A 25,492-nucleotide genomic window follows, 5' to 3' on the forward strand; every position below is an offset into this window, starting at 1 on the left:
TGGTGGGAACACAGACAGGCAGGAGGATAAACTCAGCAGGAGGAGGAGGAGTGGCGAATGGCAGCAGCGCATAATTCTGTGGACCCTGGCGGTGGGAACACAGACAGGCAGGAGGATAAACTCAGCAGGAGGAGGAGTGGCGAATGGCAACAGGCAATGTATTCTGTGGACCCTGGCGGTGGGAGCACAGACAGCAGGATAACTACAGCAGCAGGAAGAGCAGTGACGTGTGGCAGCAGCAGGCATGCATTGGGTGGTGAACAGCAGGAGGATAAAAATCAGCACTTCGTAATATGTTGGCGCTGTATAAATACAATAAATAAATAAATACACAAATAAATAAATTCATAAATAAATCAGTAAATTCATAAATATATAAATACATCAGCAACAGCAGCAGGAAGAGGAGTGACGTGTGGCAGCAGCAGGCATGTCACGGGCCATGGTAGCTAGCGTTACTACCACTGCAAGTGAAGAAACACCAGGCCAAATTATCAGGACCCCGGGAATAAAGGTTTATGTTGTCAAAGAATGATTCCCAGGCACCTCATGTCCTCCTCTCGCCGATAGTAGGTGCCAGGAACGTGCCTTCAATCCAGGCCTGGTTGATCTTCAAAAATGTCAGTCTGTCCACTCCCTCTGTGGACAGACGAGAGCACTTCTCGGTGACCACGCCACCGGCCGCACTGAAGCACCTCTCGGACAGCACGCTGGAAGGGGGGCAAGACAGGACTTCCAGGGCATACTGCGCCTACTCACTTCAGATGTGCAACCGCTCCACCCAGTACTCCATGGGGTCCACGCTGCCAGTGTCAAGCCCACTGAAGGACCCCATGTACTAAGCCACCATCTGGGTCATGCGCTGGCTGTGGCTTTCTGAGAAGGTGGCTGCTGCACGCACCTCCTCTCTCGGCTGCTCTACCATCATGTAGAGCGCCTGGGCGCCTGACGCTGCTGCTGCTGGCCGCAGGCACCGGCTGCTGTGCTGGCTAGACAGGGACAGAGGGGGTGGAAGCCTGGGGGAAGGCTTCCTCCAGTCGCCGAACAAGGAGCTGCTGCAACTCACTTGTGCACTGCTCACGTCCTCTAGCAGGCAGAAACTGAGCCCACTTCCCCCTCAGCCGTGGATCCAGGATCATGCTGATGCAGGCGTCCTCCCTCGCTTGCATCTGCTTCACCCTGGGGTCTTAGCGCAGGCAACGCAGCATGTGCGCTGCCATGGGGAACAGGGTGTTCTGTGACACAGAGACATCAGGGTCAGCGTCCTCCTCTTGCTCCTGACCCTCTTCCTCCTCTCTCCACCCTCGCACCACTGCTGCTGCGCTCTGCTCTTCCTCCTCAGCAGCGACGTCCAGCACCTCCAACTCCCCCTCATCCTCCTCCAGGGATTCAAATTCCTGCACAGCAGTGGACTGTGCAGGCGACTGCTGTTCCAGCTGGTTCCAGCCCTCCTCCCCCAAATCCACCAAATCGCCAAGTGCCCTGTCCAGCAGACAAACAAAGGGCACCCACTGGCAGTGGGATGCCTGCTCCTGGCTCACCAGGTTGGTTCCCTGCAGGAAGGGAGCCAACACCAAGCAGACCTGCTGCATCTGCCCCCACTGTGCGTTTGTGAGGAGCTGGAGTTTGGTGTTGCCTTCGAGAGTGGCATCCACAATGTACCGGTAGACAGCCCTTCTCTGCTCAACCAGCCGCTCCAACATCGCCAGGGTGGAGTTCCAGCGAGTCGGCACATCGATGACAAGGTGGTGTGGTGGCAGGCCCTCGCGCTGCTAGATCTCTGCCAGCTTTGACGCAGCAGCAGCTGAGCGGCGGAAAGTGCGCACAATTTTCCACCCTGCTTCCAACAGCTCCTCCATCCCCTGGTAGGTGCGCAGGAACTTCTGCACCACCAGGTTCAGAACGTGGGCCAAGCAGGAGATGTGGGATAAGTATCCCCTGCTGATGGCAGCCAGCAGGTTGTCGGCATTGTCGGACACCACCAATCCAACTCGGAGGCCTCTGGGGGTCAGCCACGTCTTCTCCTGCTCCCTCAGGTAGCGGAGCACGTTGGCTGCTGTCAGACTGTTCTTCCCCAGGCTCACCATCTCCAGCAGTGCTTGGCAGTGGCGGGCCTTCACGCTGCTGTTGCGTTGTCGCTTGGCGGTGGGAGCTGCTGCTTCTCCCCTGACCCCGCGTGGTGGCACCACATAGTGGGCGACTGATGCCGCTGCTGCTGATGCGCCCGAGGGTGGACCTGCTGCTTCCTCGCTCGGGCTTTCCACCAGGCTGACCCAGTGTGCCGTAAAGGACAGATAGCGCTCTGTCCCAAAACGGCTGCTCCATGAATCCATGGTTATGTGGATCTGCACACTCACAGCGTGATCGAGTGAGCGGCCCACGTTCGCCATGGCAAACCGGTGCAGTGCTGGGATCGCCGTGCGGGAGAAGTAGTGGCGGCTGGGGACTTGCCACTCCGGGATCCCAAAATGCAGCAGCGCTCTCATGTCACTCCCCTCCTGCACGAAGGAATATGGCAGGAGCTGGGAGCACATGGCCCGGGCAAGCAACCCGTTCAGCACCCGGATGCGCCTGTGAGCGGGAGGCAACACCTTGGTCACACCGGGAAAGGACTCGCTGAGCAGGGTCTGGTGGCGTTTGCCTGTGCGGGAGGATGAGGAGGCCACTGTGGAGGGAGCTGATGAGGCAACTGAGGACTGGCTGCCCGGGAGAGGGGGGGGGGGGAGGAGTGAGTTGCTGCTGCTGTGCTCCTGCAGTTGCTGTTAGTTGGGATGCTGCTGCTGGTTGGGATGCTGCTGCTGCTGAAATCTGTGCAGTGGCTCTTTGGCTCTGACCACTGCCTGCGCCACTTTGCATCAGCTTCTCATACTCACAAAAATCCTCAAAATGCCTGGTCTCTAAGTGGGTCGACAGGCACGAGGTTAGGGTGGCCACTTGCAGAACCCCAAAAAGGAGGATGTCACACCCTAAAAAGGAGGACATCTTACCGAGGCACAATAGTCCACATGGTGGAGGGCTGGCGGCCGACCACAAAATGCAATCTCATAGGCAGCAGATTTCCCCACAAAATGCAATCTCATAGGCAGCAGATTTCCCCACAAAATGCAATCTCATGGGCAGCAGATTTCCCCACAAAATGCAATCTCATAGGCAGCAGATTTCCCCACAAAATGCAATCTCATAGGCAGCACATTTCCCCACAAACTGCAATCTCATAGGCAGCACATTTCCCCACAAAATTCAATCTCATAGGCAGCAGATTTCCCCACAAAATGCAATCTCATAGGCAGCAGATTTCCCCACAAAATGCAATCTTACTGGCATCTAGTGCTGCTCAAATCCGATCTGGATGCTACTCGGATAGTAGCTATCCGGATTTCTCCCAGGAATGCATTGCGGCCTGGGCGGGGGAATTAATCTTACCTATCATAACGTCTTCTTTGTCCGTCCCTCGGCGCCTCCCACGATGCGCTCCAATCCGGCGTCACATGACTATACACTTCCTCCTTCAACTCGGAAGGAGGAAGTGTTTTTTGTCACGTGACGCCAGATTGGAGCGCATCGTGGGAGACGCCGAGGGACGGACGAAGAAGACGTCATGATAGGTAAGATTACACCCCCCGCCCTGGCCGCAATGCATTACTGGGAGAAATCCGGATAGATACTATCCGAGTAGCATCCGGATCGGATTTGAGCAGCACTATTGGCATCAGTAAAAATAGTTGTACTCACCAAGTGGAGCTTCTACTTTTGATATTTCAATCCTTTCCTTGCTGCCTCTAACAGTTTGCCATTGGCCATGAATTTCTTATACATTTCTGTACATTCTTCTACAAGGTTCACACAGATCTGAAGCTCTGCCTTTACACTGTCCACCTCCAGATGGTTTCTCTCATTTCTCCATGCTGAAGACATCATAGAAAACACACGCTCTGTGTGAGCAATTACTGCATGGGATAGAGAAGACATAAGCACCGATAGCCTTCAGACTTTTTAGAGGCACCTCACACTTAGCAAACAACTGTAGATATCTTTCCTGACTGCTGCTGTTAGCTGCCTCTGGAGAAGTAATAAAAGTCTCTACAATGGCGTACTCCTCATACAGGCTATCCATATCAATGCCTTGCAGAAAGCAGGCTTGGACTGCTTCAGAGAATTCTCCAAATGGCACCAAACTTCCAAGACTCAGTTTAGATATTTCGCTATGAAAGCTATTTTCAGAGAAATCATATCTGTCACTTAAGTACTTCTTGGCCCTTTCGTAGAAATCAACAAAATCCGCTTCACATCTTCTAGCTAGATCTGGAGTAAGCTGTCTCAGCCTGGAGTTCACAGCATAGCCAAAAAAGTGATCTCTAATTCTTCTCTCAAGTTTGCCATTCAGATCTGTCATTAGCTTGTACGCTGAGGTGACGCAGAAGGATTTGGCCTCCAGAGCTTCAATGCAGTCGGAGAATAATTTCAGAGTATGGCTGAGAAATAGAAAATAAGCTTCTGACACATCACAGGTGTTCTCTGCAAAGCATGTCTGCAGAACTTTAGGGCATTCCTCCTCATCTAAACTCTGGAAATAACTTGTCAGGGGTTTCCAGTATAGAAGTATCCGGTCAATAGCTGGAAGTAGTGACAACCAATATATTGCACTCATCAAATTCAACAAACTCACAGAATTCCCTCAGTAATGCTGTCCTACTAGCTGAGATACTGAAATGGCTGTACACCTTCAGCACAACATTTTCAACATCAAAATCCAATTTTCCTGCAGCATACTTGGATGTATTGTGGACTATGTGAGCAAGACAGTTTGCTGCAACAACGCCCTTATGAGACCGTTTCAGTTTCTGAAACACGCTGTTGTGCTTTCCATAGTTGACACTGGCATTGTCTGCTGTGTAAGCCGACATTTTGGTCAAATTTAGACCTGCCTGATCCAGCTTGGAGAGGAGTTGGTTGGTTATAGCTTCAGAAGTTTCATTACTATCACTGTAAAAATCAAGCAGCAGATGTTGCACTCCTTTCTCAAAATGAAAATATCTGATTACAACTGGAAAACACTTAGTTGCGCCTTTATTTGAAGCATCTGTTGCCAATGAATATGCCAGGTCATGTTCTTTAATGTAGTCTATGTGCATCTGCACAGAATATGGAGCTAGAACTGTAATGAACAGCGGAGATGTCACCGCGTGGTCTAGTGACAGGGCGGCTATCTCTGCGTTCAGACCGGCGGTTTCCACGCAGCGACACACGTCTGGCTTGGCTGGACCTTCTAGTGCACACAGATGGATAGCTACGCGTGCGCGCGCCAGGCGCCAGGACATTTATACCAGCAGAAGGGGAGTCAGCTGATCAGGCCGATCAGCTGATCCCAGTTGGACTCTGGATTGGCTCATTGGCTCGGGCGGGGCTGCACAGCACTGCAAGTATATCTAGATCTTGCTTGTCAGTTGCTGGTTGTCTGCCGTTGCGAATACTTACGTGTGAGCACTCAGACCTCAGTCAGATCCTACAGTGTGTTAGAACCAGGAGGACCTGGGAATTCACACTTAGCCAGATTACGTTTGTATTATATGTTAGACCAGTTCCAGGGTGTTGTGACCACAGACCTCACACCCAAGCTTAGGGATACTGTGTCATTGCTGTGTTATACTTTAGACCAGTTCCAGGGTGTTGTGACCACGGACTTCACACCCAAGCTTAGGGATACTGTGTCATTGCTGTGTTATACTTTAGACCAGTTCCAGGGTGTTGTGACCACGGACCTCACACCCAAGCTTATGGATACTGTGTCATTGCTGTGTTATCCTTTAGACCAGTTCCAGGGTGTTGTGACCACGGACCTCACACCCAAGCTTAGGGATACTGTGTCATTGCTGTGTTATCATTTAGACCAGTTCCAAGGTGTGGTGACCAAGGACCACACACTCAAGCTTAGGAACACTGTGCTATTACTGTGTTATTCTCTAGACTAGTTCCTGGGTGTCGAGACCTCACACCCCAGACTAGGATTGTGATTTATATCTGTTTACCATTAGCTCGGGTGTTGCCGACCTGGCCTGCCCGACCCCTCGGGCTGTCACTCATCCCTCAAGTGTTCAGCCTGTCTGTACTACCCGTGACACTATTCCATCTAGTGTCAGTTAGCTGCAGGGACCTCCTGCTCCTCAGAGAGGCCTCTCTGCAGTACAGCCAAGGGCTCTATCCCTTAGGAGTCCTTTGGCTGCAGTATAGTCTGATTCCCGGTATTGCAGGGAATCACTGGCTCTCAGGTGATCTCTGTCCCCTTTTCTAGGAGATAGTCCTCACATAGCCAAGGGCCACTTGCCCCTCAGGTGGTCCATGCTCATTGTTATCTGCGTCTCCCGCCCCACGGGAGACAGCCTACTGTTGCAACAAAACACACTTTATCAGGTGTCCAGAGGTTAGTCATACTTGTATTATCAGTGATTCTGCAGATCATCAATAATCGGGTATATATCTGTATTGTTGGTGATACTGCAGATCACCAATAATCAGATTCTCTCTGTGTGCTGACACCAATCGTTACAAGAACATTTTCACATAGAGATTTTGCTTTGGTTTTTCCACAGGCCACACTTTTAGCAATAGAGGAGTCATTGTAAATCTCTCTATCAACTTTAATGCCACAGTCCACACTTCTGTAAGAGTGGTGGTGCTTCACTGCATGATACACTTTGCAAAGTTCTGCAGCAGATATTTTGTCATTCTGAGGTGACCGGGTATTAGAAAAGAAGAGATGCACCTGCACTCCGCACATTCAGCCTGTGCTTGTTTGTATCAGCATGCCGCTCTATAGCTCCCTTTCCTTTGCAGCTAATGTCTACATCACATTTGCACACTGTACAGAAGGCATGAAATTCATCTTTCCTGCTCTTTAAAATGTAAGGATGCTGTGCTGACCACTCAGAGCTGTAAGTAGTTTTTCTTTTTGGCATTGTTGTATGTAGCTGCTGTAGCAGAATCTAAGTATCTGAAGAGTGGTCGTTCTGTGTACGTAAGGCTGTAAAAACAATGAAGGAAAATATATTTGTGATTTTGCCACCCAGTCACCGATAACATAGTTTTTTTCCAATTTAATTGTCAAGAAGGCCTACCTTATAACAGGATTATTTAAGGCAATAGCTGTTGATGACTAGGTGACTAGATTGGTAGTGGCTTAAATCCAGACTCTTTGGCTCCACTAATAGTGAAATCTGCACACACAAAAACACACCAGAAATCATATGGCCCAACCGTCCCGTTTTCGTCGGGACTGTCACGATTTTGGGGGGCTCTCCCGCTGTCACGGTATGAGCCCCCCAAGTCCCGGGCAGCAGTGGGCAGTGAGGGTGGAAAAAAAATGATCGAGGCGACAGCCGCGGGTAAGTGGGATGCGGGACACGTGCATCCCATTACTACCTCCCTCCCTCCCTTGGAATCTGCCCCCCCCCCCACTTGCAGAGTGTGCAGCTAAGCGGAGCGGGCTGTCAGCTTACCGGTATCCATGGACACGTACCGATGTCCGGCTTCAATCTGCTTCCTGTGACGTCACAGGAAGCCAGATGCTGGTACGCGTCCATGGATACCGGTAAGCGGGGGGGGGGGGGTTAGGGGTGTGGCCTAAGTGTCCCAATTCCTAGCTTTAAAATGTTGGGAGGTATGCAGAAATTGAGTGAGGATTTCTAAATTCAGAATGAACATATGATATTTTGCAGTCATTTGAGGTCTATGGAAAGGATGAAGATACACAGAGAACAGGATTAGCACATTAGGGGAAAGGCAGGGCTTATATTGGAGAAGTTACTTCTATTTTACTGCTTTCCCAAAGTACAGATGCATCCCTCACCCCACAGCCACAGTCAAATGAATGAGCTGCCTTTTATTGAAAGGATAACACACACAGTAGTATGCAGCAATGTCAAGCACTGTCACAGGCAGCCTGTGTCACGGTCACAGCCACATACTACAGTGTTATCCTTTCCATAAAAGGCAGCTCATTCATTCGACTGTGGGGGATGCATCTGTACCTTGGGCAAGCAGTATACTGAGTCTGCTCTGGACTGGATATATACACCAGTTACTTGCAAAAGGTGATAGGAGAGGGTAAAGGGCATTTAAAACAATAACAATGTCAATGGCTCACCTTACATAAAAGACACAGGGTGCAGGCAGTGTAATCGTCCAGGCAGAAGTAGGTGTAATTTACCACCGAGGCTCTCTGGCTGTGTCTGGGTCCTGGGACTCTCTGGGTGACGAATAGCTAGGAGAGAGGGTAAAGGGCATTTAAAATAGCAATGATAGGAGAGGGTAAAGGGCATTTAAAATAATAACAAACACAATGTCAATGGCTCACCTTACATAAAAGACACGGTGCAGGCAGTGTAATCGTCCAGACTCCAGTCCAGGCAAAAGTAGGTGGTGGTTTAATTTACCACAGTGTTAAGCTCTGGCTGGCTAACAGTGGCTGTCCTCTTGCCTCTTGGTAGCTCGTGCGTGCTGCCTGGTGGCTGTAGGCCTAGCTCAGCTAGCTGCAGCTGCCAGTGCCTCTGGCTGGCTCTCTGGCTGTTTCTGGGACAGGGACTCTCCGGGTGAGGGGACTGACTGAGTGACTGACCCACCCCCAACTGAACTGACCAGTGACTGACCCACCCCAAACTAAACTGACCAGTGGCTGACCCACTCCAAACTGAACAGACCAGTGGAGTGACCTGACCACGGGCGGGCGGCAGCAGTATGGCACTCACTCACTGCTGCTGGCTTAGGCTGGCTAGACCAGTAGTGTGGGCCCAACTGAACTGACCAGTGACTAGACTGACCCACCCCCAACTGAACTTGACCAGCAGTGACTGACCCACCCCAAGCCCCAACTGAACTGACCAGTAACTAAACTGACCCACCCCCAACTGAACTTGACCAGCAGTAACTGACCTACCCCAAGCACCAACTGACCTGACCAGTGACTGACCCACCCCCAACTGACCAGTGACTGACCCACCCCCAACTGAACAGTGACTGACCCACCCCGAACTGAAAAGTGACTGACCCACCCCGAACTGAACTGACCAGTGACTCACCCACCCCGAACTGGAGTGACCTGACCATGGGCGGGCGGCGCCGGCGGCAGTACGGCACTCACTCACTGCTGCTGGCTTAGGCTGGCTAGATCAGTAGTGTGGGCCCAACTGAACTGACAAGTGACTAGACTGACCTACCCCCAACTGAACAGTGACTGCGTCTGACCCACCCGCAACTGAACTGACCAGCAGTGACTGACTCACCTGAACTGACCACCAGTGACTGACCCACCTGAACTGACCACCAGTGACTGACCCACCTGAACTGACCACCAGTGACTGTCTGACCCAGTCAGACCCACCCCCAACTGATCTGTGACCCACCCCACAACAAGTTACTGTCAGTAACTTACTAAACTGACCATGCAGAGAGACTCTGTGGACTGGTCACTGGACTGGAGTGACCTCCTGATTCCTGAACCAGGTCCTATAGGTTGAACTTCAGGACCTGAAGTGACCACAGCACAGAACGGCGGTCAGCAGACATCTCTCACTCCTCGTGACTCACTCACTACTATCTACGAGTACTGCTGTCTGCTGCTGGCTTACTTACTAGCAGGTAGGCCTAGTGTTGCTGGTGGCACTGGCAGGCACTAGTGCGGAGGAGCGGAGCGACTGACTGGCAGTGGGCGGCTAGTGGCTGGCTGCCTGGCTGGCTGGGTGTGGAGTCCGGACGGAGGGACTGTCTCTGGCAGTGGCTAATGGCGGCTGGCTGCTGTGTGCTGTGTAGTTATGGGTGCGGCTCTGGCTGGGTCGCACTCGCGCGATGTCAGGTCGGCTCCTCCCCCCCGCCAATCACGGACGGCTGCCTCTGTTGCCGGCTACATGTGTGTCACACGTAACGTGTGACATCATCACAGGCAGCGCCACTGCGCCTGTGCACCACCAGCGTTACTAACTAACGCTGCGTTAGGGAGGTGGAGGAGGAGAGGGCCGAAAAGGAGGACATCTGGCTGTCCTCCCTTGCCTTCCTCCGGACGGAGGACCACAGGTCCAAAAACCGGACTGTCCGGCGGAAATCCGGACGGATGGCCACCCTACACGAGGTACTCAGCTTGAGGAGATCGCGACCTCTGCTGAGACTGACCTTGCAACTGTTGCAAATTGCACGGGTCGGGTCCTCTGTGCACTTAGTGAAGAGCAGTCAGACTGGGGACTTCAACCTGCCCTTTGAGCTTGAGGGCTGGGGTTTTTTGGTGCCCTTGGAGGCTTGTGCCTTTTTGGTTTGGTTGGAGGTTTGCTGCGGGTGGTGGTAGCAGCTGAAGCAGCAGGCTGTGGCTCCTGCCTTCCATGCCCTGTGCTTTCCGCCTTGCTGCTGCCATGCCTCTGCGCCAGAGACACCTCCTCCTCCGATGACGAGCTGCCTTCAAGCAATCATGCTGGTGGTACTGGTGGTGGCACATAGGGAGGATCCAGCATGTCATCATCATCCCCAAAAATGTCCTCTGAGCCCTCCTCAACCACATCCAGTAGCCCAAAATCCCCTGCATCACGCCCCTCCTCATCAGCGCCAACAACAAACTGCTCCACCTCCAACTCCTCCTCCTCCTCCTTGCATGATGATGTCCCCATTATCTCATGCTCAAACTTCTCCACAACATCCCTGTACACGGCTGCAGTCACTGGGGTGAAGACCGAGCTCAGTGAGGGCAGGCTGGTCAATGGGGTCACCGTGACCTCAAGCGGTGGTGGAGGCCTGCTGCGGACCGGAGTGCTGGTGGTGGTGGCACTGGTCTCACTGCTGGTGCTGGAGGCCTGGCTGGAAACGGTGGCTTCCTGCTCCGCCATCAATTCAACCACAGCCTGCGCCTGACTCTCCATAATGGGCCAGGGGTGACGACAGGTCTCAAAGATGGGCGCAATGCGCTGCTGTTGCGCCTCTGCTCCCTCCTCCACAACTCTGCGGTCAGTGGCTGGCGGCGGACCAGTCACAGACCTGCTGCTGCTGGCAGTGGCTGCTGCAATGGCGCTGCCTCTCCTGGTGGTGCCTCCTCCTCTACCTCAGCCAGTCATTTTGCACTTATATACGAATACAGTAAAAAAAACAAAAAACAAATGTGTAGAAAACGGCGGGAAAGGGTGTAAACTTTAATAAAGTCTGGGTTGGTGGTGGTGGTGGTGACTGACTGGTGGTAAGTGTCAACAAAAAATGAAAAAAAATGTTTTGTAGTAGTAGTAGTACTACTACTACTAACAGTGAGTCTCTACAGTATTAACTCGTGTGACAGTGGGTGACAATTACGGTCGGTCACACACGGTCAGACGCAATCAATAGGATGCGCCGGCAAATGTCACAGCAGGTGACAACAAGGGATGCTGGCCTGCGAAATGTAACAATTTACTACAGAAAGGTAATAAATCACACAGTAACAAATGAAAAAAATTAAATGAAGGGGTGGGTGGTAGTAGTAGTGGAAGACTACCACCTACCTAGTAGTAGTACGGTTGTACGCGCAGGTAGTAACTATTAACCGCCTGCTGTACTAAACAGTAAACAATATAACTAACTGCCAGACAGTGGGTGACAAATTACAGTCGGTCGGTCATACACGGTCAGACGCAATCAACAGGGTGCGCCGGCAAATTATGACAGTCACACAGCAGGTGACAACAAGGGATGCTGGCCTGTACACAGTCAATCACTAACTAACTAAGTAGTATTAACTAACAGTACTGAAGCTATAAACAGACTACAGCAAACAGCACAGCAGCAGTACAATTTAACTAAACTACTATAATACACAACTAACTAGAATCCCTAACCTACCTAAGCTAGTAGTAGGCTAAGGCTGCCCTAGGCTAGCAGGCCTAGCCTGCACACAGACTAACACTCGCCTAGCACAGTATACAGTACACACTAGCTGACTACAAACAATCAGATTACTATCTATCTATATACAGGGCCGGCCTTAGGTTTCACAGCGCCCTGAGCGTAACCAGATTTTGGTGCCCCCCCCCCCCCAAAAAAAAAATTACTAGGCACCTTTGTGTCCCCTCCCCCTTCACCAGTTTTAGATAGCCACAGGTGCCCCAAGTATTAGGTATCCCCCCAGTATTAGTTAGCACAGGTAGCCAGTGTGCTTTCTTCCCTCCCGTTAGTATAGGTGGCCAGTCTGCTTCCTCCCTCCCCCAGTTAGTATAGGTGGCCAGTCTGCTTCTTCCCTCCCCCAGTTAGTATAGGTGGCCAGTCTGCTTCCCCCCTCCCCCAGTTAGTATAGGTGGCCAGTCTGCTTCCCCCCTCCCCCAGTTCGTATAGGTGGCCACTGACCAAGGGGCTTTCACTCCCTCCCTCCCCTCTGGCCCCCTCCATTAGTATAGGCGGCCAGCAGTGTGTAACAGAGAACTCACCTCTCCGGACAGTACCACCGGCGATCTATCGCCTCCATGCGTCATGTCTCCATGATGACAGCGCCCCCTCTCGTCACGTGGCCTGACGTCGGGTCAAATGACAAGAAAGGACACTGTAGTCATAGAGACGTGAAGTATGGAGGAGCTGGTTGACCTGTCCGGCGAGGTGAGTTCCCTGCATTACAGAGGGCTAGTTCACACTCAGAATGCAAATTGCGAATCACGATTTTGCTGCGATTTGCGTTGTGTTTCCTGTTCAATAGAACGAGAATCCCATCTCAATCGCCCCCAAAGTGCTGCATGCAACATGTTTGCGATTTATGCAAATCGCAAAGGCTGCAGTGAGAATGATCCCATAGGCATACATTAGCAGCAGCGCTTTGCTGTTCACTAGCGATCAGCAAAGTGCTAAAAGCGCTCAAGTGTGAACTAGCCTTCACTGAGCAGGTGAAGTGAAACTGGGGGAAGTACAGATAAGGTACATACACACGTCTGATTTGCGCAAACGACTGGTCGTTCGGACGTCAAATCGGGCGTGTGTACAGTCTGTCTGTCCAAGCGGATTGCTCAAGTCCACTCTGATCAGCTGAACGACAGACTGTACACACGCATAATTTGACGTCCGAACGACCGTTTGTTTGCGCAAATCAGATGTGTGTATGTACCTATACACTTCATGCAGCAGGACATCTTCAAAACAAGGTGCTGGGATACAGTCTGGCTCTGGGGAGGGGGGGGGGGGGGGCGCGTTTGTGAGCTAGTCCCTGGGGAGCAGGCACAGACATTCCTGTAATTAGAAAGGAATGCAATGCAGACTGCTCTAAAGAAGGATGCAAGGTGAAAAAAAAAAAAACAGATTATGTGTGCGTCGCTGACTTTTAGTGAAGTTTACACAAGTTCCCTTGAAATTAGTCCGCTGACAGCCTACTGAGTGGCTCTCAGGGAGTTTACTGAATGAACCAGCAGCACAATAAGCAGTAAGGCAGTGTCACTGAGACATGCATGTAGTGAAGATTTATTTACCTGTCTGTCATCTCTGCTGAGATGTGCACAGCAGATAGTCGGATAGTTTCCCGTGCAGTGAGAGGAGGATGTGTACGGAGAGGGGGGCGGAGCGGGCACCACTCATCCCAGCCAGCATAACACTGCGTTCCAGGACATCTCTCCATGCTGCTGCTCTGGTCTGCCCAGTGAGAAGTCAGGTGCATGCAGACACGGAGTGCAGCAGGCACAGGCAGCAACAATATACTGCGCCCTGCCACTACAAAAGTTTTTTTAGCTGTACTGCCAGTGCCAGCACTTCAAGAGGCAGAGCCGCAGCAGCAGTTTCCTGGTCTTCGCCCCCATCACCCCCAGCGGCACCAGGGGGCGGAGCTACCACACGAAACGGACCCAGCCGTTGCCTGTGCTGCAGCCAGTTAAATAGCATATATGCAGCCAGGGTGGTAGGAGCGCCCCCTGGAAGACAGCGCCCTGAGCGATCGCTCCGGTCGCTCAGGTCAAAGGCCGGCCCTGTCTATATAACAGTACAATGAATGTGTTTAGGAGGTGTTTAGGAAGCAAAACCCTAGGTTTAGCACAGAATACACTTGATCAGAAACGCAGCACAGCACTGGAGATGCTCTCAGTACTAGCTCAGTCACACAAGTGCATAGCTCCGCAAAATGGCCGCCGCCTTATATAGAGGAGGGGAGGGCCGGGCTCCCCTCCTCTGATTGGTTGCTAGCGTTGCCAGGGACTCGGCTGGAGGAATTCTGATTGGCCCGCGTCACTCCCGAATCCCGAAGCCGAACCCAACGCGTCATCCGGCCGAATTCAAATGAGCACATTCGCCCGCCTTCGGCTTCGGGTCCGGCGCATTCGGCTTCGACTTCGGGAACGCTGAAATTTACCCGAATAATTCGGGTAAATTCGCATTCGGGAATCCTGGAGAGCAAGCCTGGCGCACGCAGTGTGCGCGCGATCTCCTGCAAACTGCTGCCCCAGGACTTTACGCCAATCGGCATTAGCTGGTCCTGGGGCTGCCGCCGCGGCCACTCCAATTGGCGTGACGCGGTCGGGAGGAGGTTAAATTACTTATTTAAATGTCCTAACTAGAGGCGATGTGCCTGGATTTATGTGTTTTTTTCTTGTTACAGACCCTTGTGGCCAGGGTTTTAATCAAGTGCACTTCCTCCTTCCCCTGTTTGTGTTTTTTGTCAGCATGCACACGGCTTATGCTGGTGTATGTGCATTGTGCGCATGGATACATTGCGTTAGCTCCCTTGTGCGATTGGTATGATGCACTATCTGTCCCATGAGAGGACGTCATGATGTGTTCTCCTAATTCCTAGATAGGTTTGATGCAATGAATGTTTGCATGTCTGCACTATGCATGTTACAGGGCCAGATTTAGGACATCAACGTTTACCTGGGTACTTCTGCGCAGTGTAAGTGACTAAGCAAAATAATGCATTCTTCTGTGAACTAAGACCCCGGCTTTTAATTTAGCTGTAGGCAGGGGCGTCGCTAGCCCTATTTTAGCGTGGCACGTGCCCCCAATCTGTTCTGGGGTGCCACGGATCTCAGCGGCTCTCTCCAGCCGCCGCCTCCGCCGCCGCCGCGTCTCTCAGACCTCAGGATCAGGCGGCGAGCCGGCGACCAATCGTGCAGGCGCTAGGACCCAGCGCCCGCACTGATATGCGGAAGTGACATCACTTCCGCATATCGAGCGGGTGCGTCCGGCGCCCGCTCTTACTGGTCGGGTCGCCGCTGATCCTGAGGTCTGCTGCAAGGTAAGGGGGGGGGGGGGGAGCAGCGGCTAGAGGGGGGCCTCCCTGGCACTCACTCACTTCCTAAAGGGGCTCCCTGGCACTCACTCACTCCCTAAAGGGGCTCCCTGGCACTCACTCACTCCCTAAAGGGGCTCCCTGGCACTCACTCACTCCCTAAAGGGCCTCCCTGGCACTCACTCACTCCCTAAAGGGGCTCCCTGGCACTCACTCACTTCCTAAAGGGGCTCCCTGGCACTCACTCACTCCCTAAAGGGGCTCCCTGGCACTCACTCACTCCCTCCCTAAAGGGGCTCCCTGGCACTCACTCACTCCCTAAAGGGGCTCCCTGGCACGCACTCACTTCCTAAAGGGGCTCCCTGGCACTCACTCACTCCCTAAAGGGGCTCCCTGGCACTCACTCACTCCCTAAAGGGGCTCCCTGGCACTCACTCACTCCCTAAAGGGCCTCCCTGGCACTCACTCACTCCCTAAAGGGGCTCCCTGGCACTCACTCACTTCCTAAAGGGGCTCCCTGGCACTCACTCACTTCCTAAAGGGGCTCCCTGGCACTCACTCACTCCCTAAAGGGGCTCCCTGGCACTCACTCACTCCCTAAAGGGGCTCCCTGGCACTCACTCACTCCCTAAAGGGGCTCCCTGGCACTAACTCACTCCCTAAAGGGGCTCCCTGGCACTCACTCCCTAAAGGGGCTCCCTGGCACTCACTCACTCCCTCCCTAAAGGGGCTCCCTGGCACTCACTCACTCCCTAAAGGGGCTCCCTGGCACGCACTCACTTCCTAAAGGGGCTCCCTGGCACTCACTCACTACCTAAAGGGGCTCCCTGGCACTCACTCACTCCCTAAAGGGGCTCCCTGGCACTCACTCACTACCTAAAGGGGCTCCCTGTCACTCACTACCGGGGTCCCTATCACTCACTACCTAACTGGAGGCGCCTGTCACTCACTAGCTAACCTGGGGGTCTCTGTCACTCACTACCTAACTTGGGGGCTACCATATTAAGGGGGCATTCTGCCTATTTATGTGAAATGCTGTCTATTTATGTGCCTCATGACTGCTGAATTTGTCTTGTTGGGAGCCTTAAGATTTGTTGGGGGCCTCAAGATTGCTGAATTTGTCTTGTTGGGGGCCTCATGATTTGTTGGGGGCCTCATGATTGCTGAATTTGTCTTGTTGGGGGCCTCATGATTTGTTGGAGGCCTCATGATTGCTGAATTTGTCTTGTTGGGGGCCTCATGATTTGTTGGGGGCCTCATGATTGCTGAATTTGTCTTGTTGGGGGTCACATGATTGCTAACTGCGAGACTATGGGAAAAGCTGAATCCTTATCATATGAGACAATAGCATTAAACCTACTTTTTTAGCTTTTTAAAACAGAAAATAAAACTGGGAGGTTCTAAAAAATTTAATACATTTTTCAGGAGTAGGATGGATGAAATTGTTTATCTTCACAGTTTATTTTCAACTTGATCTATGCCTATACTGATTGTAAATTATCTAAGTAAAGGAGAATATTTCGATGGGCAGGCCTGTTATCTGTAGCTTACACCGCTGTTAAGTTCATGTAAATTTGGCCCCACCCATGACCACGCCCACTCACCTCATGACCACGCCCATTTTGCCAAATATACCTCCCCGCCTGGTGCCCACAGGTGCCCCCGATCTCCAAGGACCCTAGAAACGCCCCTGGCTGTAGGGATAACAGTTGTGCCTGGATGAGTGAATCTGTGAATGCATTTGTTTGAACATTTGCATGCGAGCGTGCAAAGGGTTACTGATTTTTGTTTCATAGATATGCTACAGCTTCTGCTGTGCTATCCTCTGCATTTACATGCTAAGGTAGGGGAGTGTAGAAAGGGGGGTGTGCAACAAAATGCGACAGGCTCAGCAGGCTGTTTGTTCTCGGAGACCTTATACTCCACATGGTTCATATTCTTTAGCATGGGCATTTGTTTTGATTTTGGGATGGGTGAGCGGTGACACAGGACTTCTTGCCTGGAGTGACAAAATGGATAGAAACGGCCCTGTTAATAAAGTATGATGCAAATTATTGATAATAACGTGTGATGAATATTATTAATAATAATCATCATCCTAATCGTCACCAAATGGGATGCATATGTAGATGAAGATGTTGTTCAGACATGAGTGACATGACATGACATGACAGAAAAAAAATAGTTATACTGATAGTATTAGATGGTTGCGTGCAGGTGATGCTACAAACAGAGGCTGCAGTTTGTCTATTCACCACAAGATGGCTTCCTCGCCTCTCCAAGGTGAAACGCAAACACAATAAGTAATGAAGCCAAAGACAGGAAGTGATGTAACATACCAGAGTTGCAGGAAGTGGACGGAACACTTAATTGGAAGAGGTAATTGTATGATTCTTGTTAAATTTTGACCCAAGCAGATGTTTAGGGTGGACATACTTTGCTATAAAGGACGTTCTAGTACACCTGCTGTCACTCATCTAAAAAGTTTAATCAGCAGGAATAAATACAGTTAGCATTGCCTAAGCTAAGCATTGGGGGGAGGGGGTGGTTGAGGGATTATAGGGAATGGTATAGGGGGTTGTGGTATACAGTCCATAATATGGGTGAGGAGGGTTTAGGGGGCACTATTCTGATCACCCCCGTGAAGAGACTTTTATATAACGGTTTTGACTTGTTTTGCCAGTTGTCTAATGGCCCCTCTCCATATGCCATAGACTATTGTTGACATCTCATCTTTCTGGTAATAACTCATTTCAGTCACATCACAGAGTAAAGAGAAGATATACTGTGTATTTAATATAGCCGTGTCCCTCCAGTGCTGGCATTTCCCCCTGTACAGCCTCTTCAGGCCTAGTATGGTTTATGTGACCAAGCAAGAAAGTTCTCCAATCACATCAATGTCTACAACTTAAAGAATTCTAATTGACCTAATAGGTTGTACTAATAATACACTCACACTATCTGAAACCTAATCACATTTGTAGAATGTCCCTATGGACTTTCTCTCTGGGTCATCTATACCATACTAGCGCCCCATCTTCTACTTCTAAAATTGCCATTCCTTCTGACCTGCAGTCAGAGGCATCGGTAGAAATTACGGGGTCCCACAGCAAAACTTTGATTGGGTCCCCCCCCCCCCCCCAAAAAAAAAAAAAAAAAAGATATATAGGTAGCCCCCAAGTATACATAGCCAAATTATCCCCCATGTATAGGTAGACAGATTAGCTCCCCCCATGTATAGGTAGCCAGATTAAACCCCCCTCCCCCCAATATAGCTAGCCAGATTATCCCCTCATGTATAGGTAGATGTGTAAGACCCTTAAATATAGGAAGCCAGTCAAGCAGATTGCCCTCTTCAAATATAGGTAACCCTTCCACTCAAACACAGAGTAAGTAAGTAGAGCTCTTGAAGCACACAACATACAGTACCTTTCTGGAACTCCACCAATGATCCTCTTTCCTTGTCAGAGTTTCTATAGATTATGCCTTTGATTAGTGTAGTTCAGGAGTGGTTTCTCATGGGACTACCTAAGGCTATTCTCAGAGTCAGTTAAGAGTATGAGAAATTGGATTCCCTTTGTATTAACTTACTCTACCTAGTCATTAAATGTAGATAACATTATGAGAAAACATTGGTGAATTTTGAGACATGGATTTACGAATATCGAGGAATTCAAAGACCCACCTGTAATGGTGTGCAGACAGATCCCGCTATTGGTAACAGGCTAGCCAGAGCAGACTATGGAAGTAGTAAGATTAAACATGTTGTTACAAGAAAGGGCATTTTCCCTGTCTCTTGTGCAACATGTAATAGCAATAATTAAAAGTCAATATCTTCATCACACATTGTCTGGAAAACATTTTCAGGATTAATGTTTTTTTAGTGGATTGAAATATGTATTCTATATATCATGTATCTAATTATAATGCTGTCCATGTGGTTTTTCCTATGTGTGGAAAACCACCCAAGATTGTATTGCTTCCAGCAGTGGCTGGATAGTGTTAAAGGTCTCTGCCTCTGACACAGGAGACCTGGGTTCAAATCTCGGCTCTGCCTGTTCAGTAAGCCAGCACCTATTTTAGTAAGGAGTTTCTTGGGCAAGTCTCCTTAACACTGCTACTGCCTACTGAGTGCGCTCTAGTGGCTGCCTCGCAAGCGCTTTAAAGAGACACTGAAGAGGAAAAAAATATATGATATAATGAATTGGTTGTGTACTATGAATAATTACTAGAAGATTAGCAGCAAAGAAAATATTCTCATATTTTTATTTTCAGGTATATAGTGTTTTTTCTAACATTGCATCATTCTCTAATATGTGCAGATTACACAACACTCAGCATTCAAAATGAGTCTTTCAGAGCAGTCTGCGAAGTAATGAACTCTCCTCTAGCAGAGGAAAAGTAAACAGTTCAATTACAGTTGAGATAATAAAAGTCAGATAACAGCCCTCTCCAGGACTAAGTTAGTCGGAGAGCTTAATAGCTTTTTTGCATAGAGATAACAACTGGAGTTTCTCAACTCTTCCTGTACTGGAAACAATTACACTGATGTATCTGATCTTAATGTTTTATTTCTTAGCTGTACTACACATACAAATCATAATATCATATTTTTATTTGCGCTTCAGTGTCTCTTTAAATCCGACAGGAGAAAGGCGCTATACAAATACTGCCATTATTATTATTATAAATCTGCTATTCATTGTGGACAAAGTGATCAGGCAGTTGCTGGCTACTTCATTGAATATCACCACTATGTCAGTCAATTGAAGGTCCAAAATGATTCCCCCCCCCCCCCCCCTTTGAGGAGGGGTTGGAACAGGGTTAAACGTTTTCTAAGGAGGAGGGTTTTTTTTGGATTAAAAAAATGGGGACGATGTTCCTGGTGGTCTGAAGCAAGTGTTTGAGTTGGGCCCATTTACATGGCTTGGGGGGTGTTTGCTATTTAGATGTGACGTTGCTGTGCCACCGATTATTGGCCAGATGGTTATGCATTGATTTGTGGTTGATTTTTTTTTAATATGAAGTGTGTTTGTTTACATTTTGGCAGCAAAGGTGTGCTTTTTTCAGCAGAGAGACCAATCCTGTCTGCTTGGAGCCGGACTCCGCTTGTTATGGCGTCCCGCCTCCTTGCAGGTTTGGTCTAGGTGCAGGAGGTCATAGTTCAGCGAGCTGAACTTCCAGACTTATCTGTAATTGGTCTGTGTTTTTCTTGACTGCTGCCATAGGCTGGTATAGAAGGCTTGTTCAGTCTCCCATCTGGTCAGTTGTTTGAACTTGAAGCCGATTTGGAGGACAAGATGATCCGTCACATGATGCCGGGTTGCACTTATGGTATTTTTCTCTACACAGCTGCCTTTTAATTGGTACCTGGTAGGTTATTTTAGTTTTCCATCAGGTCCACTTCTATAGTTTCTTTTTGACTCCTCCTTTTTGATTCTGGCCCCTTGGACTGTTACTTGTTGGCACAGCAGCGTTGCGTGATTGTGACTGGTTGCATGCCTGTATAAAAGTGAAGAGGAAATACTGACTGTGTATGACTAAATAAGCTTGAAAAAGAGAGGCTGCTCCTTTTGAAACCTTGCTGCTATGCCTTGTGATTTAGCCTTCACTTTGGTGTGTTTTTGACCTTCAGTTACTGAATAATTGGAAGATAAAGCTTTCAACTTGTTTGAAGATGGTGCTGGACTACTTATTTGTTGTTCTTTAGTCATAGAGACTACATAGAGAACCCCCTGCTTGCTGGCTGAGATCCCCGGGCCCCCTTTGGCAACAGGCTCCATAGCAGCTGTACACATGCAGATGCTGTACACATGCAACACATCAGTACCTGCAAAATGCATTCATAGTCTATGATATCTGGAAAATCACATACACACCTTGTTTAATGGACATTCTTCTACAGACAATCATCTGCAGATCTGAAGATTCATCCTGGTGGATTTGATCTGCAGATGAATGTCCAGTTTTGAGTTAGTACATGATGGACAGATGGGCTCAGTTATGGTCAGGATATGGAGCTGCAGTCCCATCTGCCCAGTTCATCAGGTGCCAGAACCTTGACTAATGATAATTTATAACTAATTAGCTGCAGGCCTCTGCTCCTATCTTCCTCTGTCTCCAGCTGTTCTATCTTCACATCCTCATCAATCTACCGCTGCTGGCTCTGCTGTAACCTCCAAGGAATGTGTGTATGGAGAGGAGGAGAGAAGCACCAGATGATGAGCAGGGCACACTGGAAGAGAGGACTGTGGTACTGAATGTGCAGGATACCACAGCAGGATATTATCAATCCCTAGAAAATGATGTTCTCTCTTATACTCTGTTTATTAGTGCTAATATCTTACAGATATTTATTATCTATTTCAGAACTAAGATCTGAGCTTAACCAACAAGAGACGTATGTGAGGGGCGATCATATGTGACAAGTGATCAGCAGTCTACAGAGGAAGGTGACTTGATAAGGACAATTAAAAAGGAAGAGGAATAGACATATGTGATGGGTGATCAGCAACCTATGGAGGATGGTGACAAGATAAGGTCAATTAAAGAAGAAGAAGAAGAGGAGACATATATAATGAGTGATCAGCAGTCTACGGAAGAAGATAATATGATGAGGACAATTAAAGAGGAAGAAGAAGAGATCTCTGTGACCAGTGATCAGCAGTTCCGGGAGGAGAGTTTAATAATAAAGGTGATTAAAGAAGAAGAAGAAGAGACGAATGTGACCAATGATCAGCAGTTCCAGGAGGAAGGTTTAATAATAAGGGTTATTAAAGAAGAAGAAGAAGAAGAAGAGACGTATGTGAGGGGTGATCAGCAGTCTGCATGGACAGATGACCTGATGGGGACAACTAGCGTGCATGAGGACCATCTTACAGAGAGCATAACAGGTGAGTAGTTAACATTAAATACTGGATATCTTTTTAACGAATATATCTTTCTTGATTGTATTTGGTGACAGTTTACTAACAATAACAGATCAGACACCTAAATGGCTCTGGAGTAGGTTCTGTTCTGTGGTAGCGATGGGTGATTAAGAAGTATCCAGCTACATTTCACAGCAGAAATACTATGCTGAACAGATGAGAACTTTATAACTCTGAGAGTCACTCACTAAATTGTGTTTTTAACTTATTACGGGCAGACTGTGCAGTAAATTGACACATCACACACCTATTACTTCTCACATTCCCTGTGAACATGGTGTGTTTATACCTCATTACAGGCATACAGTGCAGTCACATTACACACATCACACCTCTATTACTTCTCACATTCCCTGTGTACATAGTGTGTTTATACCTCATTACAGGCATACAGTGCAGTCACATTACACACATCACCCCTATTACTTCTCACATTCTCTGTGTACATAGTGTGTTTATACCTCATTACAGGCACACTGTGCAGTCACATTACACACATCACATCCCTATTACTTCTCACGTTCCCTGTGTACATAGTGTGTTTATACATCATTACAGGCACACTGTGCAGTCACATTACACACATCACACCCCTATTACTTCTCACGTTCCCTGTGTACATAGTGTGTTTATACATCATTACAGGCACACTGTGCAGTCACATTACACACATCACACCCCTATTACTTCTCACGTTCCCTGTGTACATAGTGTGTTTATACCTCATTACAGGCATACAGTGCAGTCACATTACACACATCACACCCCTATTACTTCTCACATTCCCTGTGTACATAGTGTGTTTATACCTCATTACAGGCACACTGTGCAGTCACATAACACACATCACACCCCTATTTCTTCTCACATTTCCTGTGTTAATAGTGTTTTTATACCTCATTACAGGCACACTGTGCAGTCACATTACACACATCACACCCCTGTTACTTCTCACATTTTCTGTGTACATAGTGTGTATATCTCATTACAGACACACTGTGCAGTCACATAACACACATCACACACCTCACACACCTTTTTTTTCCTCACATTTCCTGTGTTAATAGTGTTTTTATACCTCATTACAGGCAAACTGTGCAGTCACATTACACACATCACACCCCTATTGCTTCTCACATTCCCTGCGTACATAGGGCTTGATTCACTAAAGCGTGATAACTGCTATCACAATAGTTATCATGTGATCTGCTGCGCACAAAGGTTTACGTGCGAACGACGTTACTTTGCGCGATAAGTGAAGGTTTGCACTCAACCTCGGGCGCTTTTCACGTGAAAAGCACCTGTGATCGCGCACAAACCTTTGCTTATCACGCCAAGTAATGGCCTTCACACACAAACCTTTGTGCGCAGCAGATCACGTGATAACTGCTGTCATAGCAGTTATCACGCTTTAGTGAATCAAGCCCTTGTTGTGTTTATACCTCATTACAGGCACTTCACATCCCTATTACTTCTCACATTCCATGTGAACATTGTGTGTTTATACCTCATTACAGGCACACTGTGCAGTGACATTACACAGATCACACCCCTATTACTTCACACATTCCCTGTGTACCTAGTGTGTTTATACCTCATTACAGGCACACTGTGCAGTCACATTACACACATTACACCCCTAATGCTTTTACATTCCCTGTGTAAATAGTGTGTTCATAACTCATTACAGGTATACTGTATAGTCTTATTACAAATAGAACATTCCTATTACGTCTCACATTCCCTGTGTATATAGTGTGTTTATACCTTATTACAGGCACGCTGTGCAGTCACATTATACTCATCACATTACTATTTTTGTTCACATTTAATATGTACATAGTGGGTTAATAGCTCATTAAAAGCCTACTGTGCAGTCACATTACACACACCACACCTTAACGTCTCACATTTAATGTGTACATAGGAATTTTACTTTTCATACCTCATTACAGGCATACTGTGCAGTCATAAACCAAGTATTATTTTAGAAATTCTGGCTGTAAAAGTAGTTTTCCATTATTTGAATAACATACTTTGCATCAAATCTACCCATTTTCATTACTTCAGGTGGCATGCTGGAAACATTAGGCTTAAAGAGAGCTAAAGCTTGGGCAATTATAGACTGATTTACTGGAGATTATGAGTGACATTACTCACAAGGGGCACCATATAAGAGATTAAATAAGCAATCTGTATCTCTGTCAAACAAAGGCTCTTATGTTTGCTCTAACCTCAGATCGTTGCTCTTTGATATTGAATCCGATAGAATGTCTGTGGCTGAAAGAAATTGTGAAAAAAATGAGCTTTTTTTTACGCCCCTGAGGAAGAGGCATGTGGCCACAAAACGTGCATCAGGCATTCCTTGTGATATACTACAGTGGATTGCAACAGCCAATATTTTTGTTTATATGCTCTGTTTTATGGTACTGTTTGATGAAAGAATGTGTGTGATAAAAACAAAATGTTGATTTTATGCAATGCATGTTATTGTAATGACAGAATTCCCCTATTTTTATAACAAGAATTTTTATAGGAATTTTTTCTTGTTGTTAATAGTTTTACTAAGGATGGGTTTATAGCAGTAAAAACTTAAATTACATTGGTATTTTTATTTAATACTGTGCAGTCACTTGACACGCTACTGGCATGCAATAATCCAGTGGCTGCATAGTGTACTGGTTAAGGGCTCTGCCTCTGACACCAGAGACCAGGGTTCAAATCTCGGCTCTGCCTGTTCAGTAAGCCAGCACCTATTCAGTAAGAGACCTTAGGCAAGTCTCCCTAACACTGCTACTGCCTATAGAGCATGTCCTAGTGGCTGCAGCTCTGACGCTTTGAGTCCGCCAGGAGAAAAGCGCAATATAAGTGTTTGTCTTTAATCTGATCATGGTCGCTGTAAAATAAGGTACACAGATTGGTCAAAGTAGAGGTGACCTAGTGTTACTGACCTATAATAAGCTGACGGTCACTGTACTTTACTGAATACAGACTGATCACAGTAGGGGGTAACTTATTGTTACCGGCCTGTAATAAGCTAATAATAGTCTCTGTACATACTGTAAGTGTACACAGATTGGGCACATTAGGGGTTTCACTTAGTATTACTGACCCTTAACAAGTTGATAATGGTCACTGTACATTACTGCACACAACACTAAGTCACGTCTACTGTGACCAGTCTAACAGCCTGTAATAAGCTAATAATGGCCACCGTACAATACTGTACACAGTTTGGTCAAAGTAGGGGTGACCTAGTGTTACCGTCCTGTAATAAGTTGAAAATGGTCCCTGTATATTACTGTACACAGACTGGGCACAGTTGCTGGCTGACTTACTGTTACCAGCCCAAAACAAGCTGACAATAGTCATTGGG

The 25,492-nt window shown here is 48.3% G+C and overlaps 1 protein-coding gene across 1 annotated transcript in view; it reads left to right on the forward strand.

Moving 5' to 3' along the window:
• LOC137536815 (uncharacterized) overlaps positions 1 to 25,492 on the forward strand; it is a 231,220-nt gene that overhangs the window by 174,145 nt on the left and 31,583 nt on the right. The window contains exons 19-20 of the mRNA XM_068259012.1: positions 1,560 to 1,748; positions 21,699 to 22,080. Of these exons, the coding sequence (XP_068115113.1) occupies positions 1,560 to 1,748; positions 21,699 to 22,080 (571 nt within the window). The remainder of the gene's footprint in view (positions 1 to 1,559; positions 1,749 to 21,698; positions 22,081 to 25,492) is intronic.

This window comes from Hyperolius riggenbachi, chromosome 10 (assembly GCF_040937935.1).
Source record: "Hyperolius riggenbachi isolate aHypRig1 chromosome 10, aHypRig1.pri, whole genome shotgun sequence".
Classification (NCBI taxonomy): Eukaryota; Metazoa; Chordata; class Amphibia; order Anura; family Hyperoliidae; genus Hyperolius; species Hyperolius riggenbachi.